At 46.3% G+C, this 10,246-nt stretch overlaps 1 protein-coding gene across 1 annotated transcript in view; it reads right to left on the bottom strand.

Annotated features, from left to right (window-relative positions):
• Positions 1-9,390: 9,390 nt before the first annotated feature.
• GHRH (growth hormone releasing hormone) overlaps positions 9,391-10,246 on the bottom strand; it is a 9,325-nt gene continuing 8,469 nt past the window's right edge. The window contains exon 5 of the mRNA XM_010829190.1: positions 9,391-9,462. Within this exon, the coding sequence (XP_010827492.1) occupies positions 9,447-9,462 (16 nt within the window). The 3' untranslated portion in view covers positions 9,391-9,446. The remainder of the gene's footprint in view (positions 9,463-10,246) is intronic.

Here is a 10,246-nt window from a genome sequence, read left to right as displayed (position 1 = left end):
CCTGAGAGGGTTTTTTTGGTACTTTGGGGCTGGTGGGGTCTCTAGGACACATGACATGAGGCCTTAGTTGGAAAGTATGCTTGACGTGATGGCGAGGTGATTCTCCAGGACCTTTGACATTCGTCCTTCTCACTTTTCCTAACAGAAGTGAGAATTGCCTAGAAAAGCCAGCATCCTTGCTTTGTGTCCAGCACTGGGTACCACCTATGCCCTGCTGATATCTGAAGGCCCCTCTGCTTTTGCCTTCTGGAAAGTTTGGTCTTGGCGTGCAGTGGGGAAGGGAAGGGAATATCTTAAAAGAAGGCTGGGCCCATGAGCCATCTTAGGTGCTGAGAGGGACACACGCATCTTGGAAATGCCCCTTTGGAGTTGTACCTAGGACCACCATTGCACAGAGGTCATATGGTATCACCTAGGAAAGTAATATTGAATTGTGTATTCCAAGTGTGCAAACTTGAGTGTTGGGCAAGCCTACTTCACCACAGGGTGAAGAACTTTGGGCAAGTGGCTTAATGTCACTAAGTTGCCTTTTTTTTCCTTCTGTAAAAGATAATGACGGTACCTTCTCACATGACTGAAGGAGTTTCATGCATCTGAAATCTTGGCCTAGTGCTTGGCATCTATCCAAACTGGCCCATAGTTACACACTTGGACTCATTGCCTTTACTTCCATTAACTGAAAATAATAGAAGACTTCCCTGGTGGTCCGGTGGTTGGGACTGTGCACTCCCAGTACAGAGGGCCTGGGTTCAATCCCTGGTTAGGGAACTAAGAGCCCACATTACCACAACTAAGCCCGAGCACTGCAACTTCTGAGCCCATGCATTGCAACTGGAGAAGTCTGCGAGCTGCAGCGAAGACTCGGCACAGCCTAAAAAAATAAACAAACATAATAAAAGGTAACTTTTGAAATACAGGTAATCCTCAGAGTATTTACTGAGTTTGGGGTCGGGGGAGAAATGACTTTAATCAGATTGCTTTCCAGCTTAGCTGGACTTCGCTACAGTGAGGGAATGGGGGTTTTGATTGGGGAGAGAGGAAAGGCGATTCGGGAACTCTGGGCTAATTCTGAATGGGATTCTGCGGGGGAGAGGCCCATATGGGCAGTTACAGGACTGCCTCTAAGATGGAAAAGTGACTTCACCTTTCCCAGAGGTTGCAAACTGATGACCCATGTTTTATTTGATTCATAATTTTTTTTTGATTGAGTCAGTTGCTAACATTCACAAATTGAGAAAATTCATATAAAAATCCAGGTCTAGGGTTTAGGATTCTCTGGAAAAGGAAAATCAGAGCTGGCAACATTGGGCCTGATTTCTGAATGGCAACAGTCAGCTGAAGCTGAGTAGCTCTTGCCTTTGAGTGGGGCCTGCACTCTCCGCCAGCCATAGTCCCACTCCACCCCTACCCAGCCCCAGATGGTGTCAGTTCCACCTACCCTGGGCCTGTTCCCCCTACCAACTTCATGGGGTTGGCACCTGCCTGGCTGCCATAGACGTATGACTTGGAGACCCACTCTGATGGGAAAAGGTGATGTTGGTTTCCCATGCTGTTGTTCCGTCATTCAATTGTGTCCAACTCTCTGCGACCCCAAGGACTGCAGCACGCAAGGCTTCCATGTCCTTCACTATCTCCTGGAGTTTGCTCAGGCTCATGTCCCTTGAATCAGTGATACCATCCAACCATCTATTGTCCCCTTCTCTTGCCCTCTATCTTTCCCAGCATCGGGGTCTTTTCAAATGAGTCAGTTCTTTGCATCAGGTGGCCAAAGTATTGGAGCTTCAGCATCAGCCCTTCCAATGTATATTCAGGACTGATTTCCTTTAGGATGGACTGGTTGGATCTCCTTGCTGTCCAAGGGGTGTCTCCTAGTGTCCCTACTTAGGGATGCTGGGACCTCAATAGCTCAGAGTGGTGGGGAAGAGGGGAGAGCAGGAGAGCCCACCCACCTGGGAGTTTCACACTGAAACCAGACGTGTACCATTCTGGAAGATGCTGATTGAAGCCTGCTGGACAGAGGTGTAGAGCCAGGGCATTAGGGCCTGAGAACAGAAATAGAGTGGATGGAGGAGAGGAGGTAAGGAAACAACTGTCTGGAAAAGGGGTGGCAGGGCTCAGGGATGCCATGACTGGTTCAGGGCTGGTCTGGAGAATAAAGCACAGCAGAGGAACTTCCCTGGTGATTCAATGATTGGGAGCCTGCCAGCCAGTGCAGGGGACAATGGTTCAATCCCTGGTCTAGGAAGATCCAACATGTGGTGGAGCAGTTAGGCCGGTGTACCACAGCTACTGAAGCTCACCGCCCCTAGAGCCTGTGCTCTGCAACAAGAGAAGCCCCCGCAACGAGAAATTTGCTCACTGCAGCTAGAGAGTAGCCCCTGCTCGCTGCAACTAGAGAAAGCCCCGTGTGCAGTAACAAACACCCAGCATAGCCATCGATAAGTAAATAAATAAAGCATAGCAGACATCTGCTACATGCCGGGTTCTGGGCTTGGTTGAGCTGTGGCAGTAAGCAAGATGGATGCCTTTTCTGCCCTCAGTTTACTTATATCCCAGAGGAGACAGGGGAAAGGGAGCAGAATGAGTCCAAATCTGAAAAGGAATTTTTATCTAGAGGGGTTGGAAAGGGTAAGCTGACAAAGGAAAGGAGCAGTCTTTGCAGAGCTGGGGAAGAACATTCTAGGCAGAGAAGCAACCTATGTGAAGGCTCTGAAAGCAGGGCAGTGTAAACAGGGCAGAGTTAGCAAGGAAGAGAGTATCCTTGGAAGTTAGAAAAAATACAGGGTTTTAAAAAAATTCATTTTAATTGGAGGATAATTACAATATTTTGATGGCTTTTGCCGTACATCGACATGAGTCAGCCACATCCCCCATCTGGAACCCCCCTCCCCGCTCCCACCCCACCCTGTCCCTCTGGGTTGTCCCAGGGCACCGGCCTTCAGTGCCCTGCTTCATGCATGGAACTTGAACTGGTCATCTGTTTTACGTGTAATATACATGTTCCGATGCTGTTCTCTCAAATCATCCTACCCTCTCCTTCTCCCACAGAGTCCAAAAGTCTGTTCCTTTACATCTGTGTCTCTTTTGAAAGTGAAGTGAAAGTGAAAGTCACTCAGTTGTATCCGACTCTTTGCCATCCCATGGACTATACAGTCCATGAAATTCTCCAGGCCAGAATACTGGAGTGGGTAGCCTTTCCCTTCTCCAGGGGATCTTCCCAACCCAGGGATCGAATCCAGGTCACTCACATTGCAGGTGGATTTTTTATCAGCTGAGCCACATTTTGCTGCCTTGCATATTGGTGAGGTGGATGAAGTTGGAGCCTGTTATACAGAGTGAAGTAAGTTAGAGAAACACAAATACATATATATGGAATTTTTAAAAATTCATTTTTGGTTGTGCTTGGTCTTTGTTGCTGCTTGCAGGCTTCCTCTAGTTGCAGGGAGTGGGGGCTACTCTTCCTTGCGGTACACAGGCTTCTCTTGTGGAGCACGGTCTCTAGGTGCATGGGCTTCAGTAGTTTTGGTACATGGGCTCTGGAGCTTGGGCTCAGTAGTTGTGGCGTGCAGACTTAGTTACTCCACAGCATGTGGAATCTTCCTGGACTGGGGATCAAACCCATGTCTTAACCATTGGACCACCAGGGAAGTTCCAAATACAATTTTTAAGGGCTGTGGTAAAGGGGATAGATTTTATTTTAGGACCAACTGCAAGTTTAGGGAACTTGAATTTTATGCTGGGATGTAGCAGAGGCAGAAGGAGAAGGCAATGGCACCCCACTCCAGTACTCTTGCCTGGAAAATCCCATGGATGGAGGAGCCTGGTAGACTGCGGTCCATGGGGTCGATAAGAGTGGACACGACTGAGCGACTTCACTTTCACTTTTCACTTTCATTTTTCACTTTCATGCATTGGAGAAGGAAATGGCAACCCTCTCCAGTGTTCTTGCTTGGAGAATCCCAGGAACGGCAGAGCCTGGTGGGCTGCCGTCTTTGGGGTCGCACAGAGTCGGACATGACTGAAGCGACTTAGCAGCAGCAGCAGCAGCGGAGGCAGAAACACCTTTTATGCTGTCTTTCTGGTCCTACCCACTGGGAGAAGCCTCTTGAAGCCTGCAAGGGAGAGTCTGCTTGCTTTTAGCCTAGGGATGGATCTGGGTAGGCTGCAGTTGAGAACTGGCCTAACTCTTTACTAGGACTTATGACATACACCAGATTTGTTGCTTAAATTATTCACCACTGGCAAAGATTCTTTGCTTGATCAAACTTTCGCCAGGCTCCTGAAATTTCTCCTTCACCTATATGTACCTTTTTTTTAAAGATCTAGTTTTAGCAAGAATCCTGCTAAGCAGTTTAACCAGACCCTCCCACCTCCACGTCTGATCACGCTGATATATGATCAGAATTCTCACCCTCCACCATCTCCCAGGTGATGTCTCATCTCCCTGGTCTGTCTTCAGCCAGAATCCCCTTACCCCTGCTGTATCCTCTTCGTAAGTTTTCATCCACTGATCCCCACCCTGCTCCTTGGCTACCAATTCCCAGTAGACCACACTGTATTTGGAATTGAGCCCACTTCTATATGAGGTTTCTTTCCCACTGTTGAAATAGTCTTGGATAAAATCTGTTTTTACCACTTTAACTGCCATGCAGCTCTGTTTTTCATTTGGCATTACAGTAGTGCCTGGACCTGGCCTCCCACAAGTAGGCAGCACAGCAGGTCAGTATCCAACTGACCTTTCTTCAGCCTGCTGGGCCTTAGTTTCCCATCAGTAAAAATGGGATAACACCTCTGAGGGCTTTATAAGGGTTAAATGAGGTCACATCCAAAACACACACCAGAGCGCCCGGCACTGACACTGACTCAGAGGTTGCTCAGATTAGTATAGACATTACTGTGTTATTTCCTGTGTTGTTAGCAGGGGCCCAGGAGCAGTTTGTACTAGGTCCTTTTGTTTCTTTGTTGTTTGGTTGAATTCCTTTGCTTCCCCAGCATTTCCTGAGGGGCCTGGCATCTTGGAACAACACAAGGGCACTGTCCTGGAATCAGCTTTGACCCCTCCGAGCTGAAGGACCTGACCTCTTACCTCTGTTCTGCCCTCCCCCTAGGGCTGTGGTAGGGAGTCCATGAAGCAATGGATGAGAACCTCTTTGTGAGTTTTAATGCAAACATAAGGGATTATCATAAGAAACAAATCCTCCATTGATCAGAGCATGCTGTAGGACAAAAAAAAATAATAAAAATAGCACTTCATCTTAAGTGGGACCCTCAAGGGATCGGGAAGCTCCCAGCCCCTCTGTGGGCAGCGGTTAAGTCCTTTAAGCCGCCATTAGTGTGGTAGTTAATGGAGATAAAGCACCGGAATTGTGGCCATCACAGTCTTTTCCTTTATAACGAACGGCATTCACCTCGAAACCCACAAGTAGCAGCGGGCCCCAGCGGTCATTATTTCATTTGAAAAACTAATTGGAAGTTGAGAGAGCCCTCAGTCTTTGCTTTTGTGGGGACAGGCGGAGGAAAGAGATGAGCAGGTGGGTCTGGGGGATGGAGGGGGGTCGGGCTGGACACCATTCAGCAGCCGCCTCCTTTGTTCTGCTCCCCTGGCAGGTTCTCGGTGGCCGGCTCGGCTTGGTTGAAGTGGACTGCGGCCCTCAGAGGCCAGCCTTCTCCTCCGGAGGGGTCTTTTGTTCCCCATTGTGGGTATTGTCTGCTCCGTGGAGCCACCCGGGCTCCCTGTGGAGCCGTTCCCACGCTTCACATTCTTTCTTGGAGGATAAACTGTGGAGAGCAGGTGGTCTGAACGCTGTGAAACCCCAAGCTGGCTTTATGGTCCCGGTGTGGGAGACGGACCCACGGATCCAGCACTGACGTGTCTCAGACCGGAAAAGGACAGAGAGGAGATTGCTCACCTCCGAGTCCCCATCAACTCTAAGATGCTGTGAATATTTTCATGGTTTTAATCCAAACACACATCCCATCATCTAGACATTTCACTTAAAATTTTTTTTATTTATTATTATTTTTAAATTTTATTTTTATTTACTTATTTTTTTGGCCGTGCGTGCCTCAGGGCATGCAGGATCCTAGTTCCCCGACCAGAGATGGAATCTGTGGCCCCTGCAATGAAAGCACAGATTCTTTTTTAAAAAAAAAAATGTAGTTATTTAGTAGCTCTGAGTCTTAGTTGCGGAATGTGGGGTCTTTAGTTGCACTGTGACATGTGAACTCTTATTTGTGGCATGCCAGGATCTAGTTCTCTGATCAGGGATCAGACCCGGGCCCCCTGCATTGGAAGCATGGAGTCTTAGCCACTGTACCACCAGGAAGTCCCAAGGTCACCAATTCTTCGAAGAGGCAATGTGTTGGGATATGCCCAAGTAAAATGGTTCATGAAAAGAAAAAGTTGGGTAATCACTGACAAAGGTAACTCTGGACAGTGACTTCAACTCTCTGCTTCTCTTTATATTAATAGCAAAATTTCTCAAAAGAATTGACTCTGCCAGTGCCATCCAATAGAAATATAATGCAAGCCCCATTTGCTGTTGTTGAATTGCTAAGTCGTGTCCCACTCTCTGTGACCCCACAGACTGCATGCAGCGCACCAGGCTTGCAAGTTCCATAGGTGATTTGAAATTGTCTAGTAACCACAATAAAAAGGTAAGAAGGAAATAGGTGAAATCAAGCTTAATATATTTTATTTTAACCAAACTTATCAGATATATTATTTTAATAGGTAATCAATATAAAACATGAATGAGACATTTGGTATTCTTCTTTCATACTGTCTTTGAAATCCATGTAAAGCACATCTCAGTTGATATTAGCCACATCTTGTGTTCAGCAGCCACATGTGTTCAGTGGTCACCATACGGTACAGCCAGATCTCTACTCTCCGGATCTGATCCCTCTCCGACTATTTTCTCTTGAACCCACTAGAGTCAGACTTTTGCCTCCACCATGCACCCAATTTGTTCTTGCCAAGGTCATCATTGGCTTCCACGATCATTTTCACATTCGGTTCTCAACTGATGAGCCATCAGCGGCATTTGGTACAGTCCATCACTCTCTTGAACTGCTTTCTGGAATTTCTCTCATAGTCTTTCTGCTTTTTCTTTCTCGGTCTCCTTTGCTGGTTCCTCATCTTTCCTCCAGCCTTTAAATACGGAGTGCCCTGGGGTAGTCCTTGTACTTCTGCTATTCTGTTCTTCTTTCTCGGTGATCTAACTCACTCTCCGGACTTTATTTTTAAATTTTTTTTTTAGGCTACAACCTCACAGCTTATGAGATCTTAGTTCCCCAACTAGGGATTGAACCTGGGGCCCCAGCAGTGAAAGCACTGAGCCCTAACCATTGGACTTCCAGGGGATTCTCTTTTAAAAAAAAAGTTATTTTAATTTTTTTAATTAAAAAAATTAATTTCTAAAATTTAAATTAAATTTTAAAACAATTATATTAAAGTGTAGTTGATTTACAATGTTGTGTTAATTTCTGCTGTACAGCAAAGTGATTCAGTTATACATATATACTATTTTTCATATTATTTTCCTTTTTTTTTAAACTTTTTATTTTGTATGAATTGTAGTCAATTAACAGTGTTGTGATAGTTTCAGGTGAACAGCAAAGGGGCTCAGCCATACATGTACATGTATCCATTCTGCCCTAAACTCCCCATCCATCCAGGCTGCCACATGATTTTGAACAGAGTTCCATGTGCTGTATAGTAAGTTCTTGTTAAAAAATGAAAAAAAAATTTTTTAATCTCCTGACTTTATAGACCACCTAAAAGGTGACAGCTATCCAGACCTCTCTCCTGGCTTCAGACCTGCATACCCTGGTACCTACTCAGCCCCCCTACTGGGGCCTTTAAAGGGCATCTCAGACTCAACATGTCTAAACCCCAACTCCTAATTCTCCCCCCACCTCCAAAGCTCCTAAATGGCGATTCCGTCCTTCCAGTTGCTCAGGCCTCAAACTTTGGAATTATTCTTAACTCCTCTCCAGTTCCCATACCTTATCCATCTACCCTGAGAATATATCCAGCATTTGACCCTTTCTGAGAGTGGCAGTAAATGCGAGTCAGATCATGTCATTCTTCTGCTTAAACTCTGCGGTGGCTCCCATCTCGCTGAGAGATCCTTTTGGTTCTTCCCACGGCCTCCAAGGACCTCCTCATGAGCTGGCCTCCAGCTCCCTCTTGGCCTCCCTTCCTCCGCTCTCAGCCTCACTGTGTTCTGGCTAGCCACACCGGCCTCCTGCGCCTCCTCCCTCCACACTCTTGCCTAGGGGCCTTTGTGTTGGGTTTTCACTGTTTTGAAAATGTTCCTCACCCAGTCATCCTCCTCTGAGTCATTCTCCTCAAGCCGACTCTTGAGGGACTTTATTCAAATGTCCCTCATCAGAGAGGCCTTCCCTAACCACTGCACCACATACTCATTCATTATGGTTAAATTATCCCCTCCAGTACTCCCATTGCCTTAATTTTTTGCTCTTTGCAATCACCACCATCTTACAAATTCTGTATTTACTTGTTTTTATTATTCTTTCCCCCATTAGAATATAAGCTCTATGCTAGACTTCCCTGGTGGTCCAGTGGTTAAGAATCCGCCTGGCAATGCAGGGAACACAGGTTTGATCCCCAGTTTGGGAAGATACCACATGCCTCGGAGCAGCTAAGCTCGTGTGGCCACAATGACACAAGCCTGTGCCCCCTAGAGCCTGAGCTCTGTAGCGGGAAAAGCCACTGTGATGAGAGCCCACACACTGCAACTGAAGTAGCCCCCGCTCTCAGCAACTAGAGAAAGACCATGCAGCAGTGAAGACCCAGCACAGCCAAAAAGAAAGAACGAACGTAAGCTCTATGAGGCCAGCGGCTTTGTTTGCCTAGCACAGCACTTGGCACATAGTGGGATCTCTAGAAACGTTTGTTGAGTGAATAAATGGCATTGCTCATAGGTGGATGAGTCACCAGTGGATGAAGGATGACTTGGGCTCAGAGTAGTCGAATATGGTTAAGAGCCCACTTCTGGGCTGGGTCCCCTATAGTTGAATCCCAGCTCTCTCCTTGTTGGCAGTGACCACGGCAATTCACTTCACCCTTCTGTGCCTCGGTTCCTCATCTGTGAAATGAGAATGATGCCAGTACCTCCTGTTAGGCTGTGTAGGGAGTCTATGAGGTTCTACACGTGAAGCTGCCCAGCTGGCACTCTGAGTGTTTGGTAAATGTTAGCTTTAAAAAAAAAAAAAAAAAGCTTGTAATACCACTTTGGGAAATGGAACTCTGTAAGATGTGAAAAAATTAGGCTGAAGATAAAAGAAAATTGAAATGCAGACCAGTATGGGGGAACTTTATTGTATTTATAAAGGAAAAAGTAGGTCAGAAATTTAAAAGGATTAACCGGATGCAGTTGTGTCTCAGCTGCAGGGAGCAGAAAATAGAGGCAGAATCTTCATCCTTGGGAATTCCTATTGCAGAAAGAAAGATAAAGCTTAGTCTAGGGGCACCGAAACCAAGGCAAGGTAGGACAGGACACTTGGAACTAGGGTGACCGTGACTCCAATGTTGAGACTGACCGACTCCCAAGATGACCTCAGTCTTAGCCCCAGCTCTCCCAACCCACTCCTATTGAGAGCCTGGGCAATCACTGGCCCTTGAAGAAGCCACTTCTAACTCCCAAACAGGGGTAGATGAGGTCATTCTTTCCAGCACACACGTTCACCACATCCCTTACCATTTATCACAAATTAAATAATCCACTGTGCACGTACTTGTTTAATTTCTGTCTACTTCAGTGTGTTATGAATTCCATGAGAGCAGAAACCAAGACTGGCCCATCCATGCCCGTCCCCTCAGCCCAGAGCCTGGCCATCTTTGGATGACTTTTTGTTTTTTAAGATTTTTTTTTATATGGACCATTTTAGAAGACTTTACTGAATTAGTTACAATATTGCTTCTGTTTTATGTTTTCATGTTTTGGCCACAAGGCATATGGAATCTTATTTCCCAGACCAGGAATTGAACCCATGCCCCCTGCATTGGAAGGTGAAGTCTTAACCACTGGACCACCAGGGAAGTCCCTGGATGACTTTTAAGAGCTGGGAAGATGGAGAAACCTGAACTTATTAACTTAGAGGACTGTTATATGGACATAAAGCATGGTGGGTGTGAAAGGCTGCTAACTGCCAAATCATTCTACTCTTAACGTATTAATGTAAGAATTCATTCAGCAGTTCTTTTTGCTCAGCACCG

This window comes from Bison bison, unplaced genomic scaffold, assembly GCF_000754665.1.
Source record: "Bison bison bison isolate TAMUID 2011002044 unplaced genomic scaffold, Bison_UMD1.0 scf7180017864500, whole genome shotgun sequence".
In the NCBI taxonomy this organism is placed as follows: Eukaryota; Metazoa; Chordata; class Mammalia; order Artiodactyla; family Bovidae; genus Bison; species Bison bison.
This window is presented reverse-complemented; position numbering and strand designations above follow the sequence as displayed.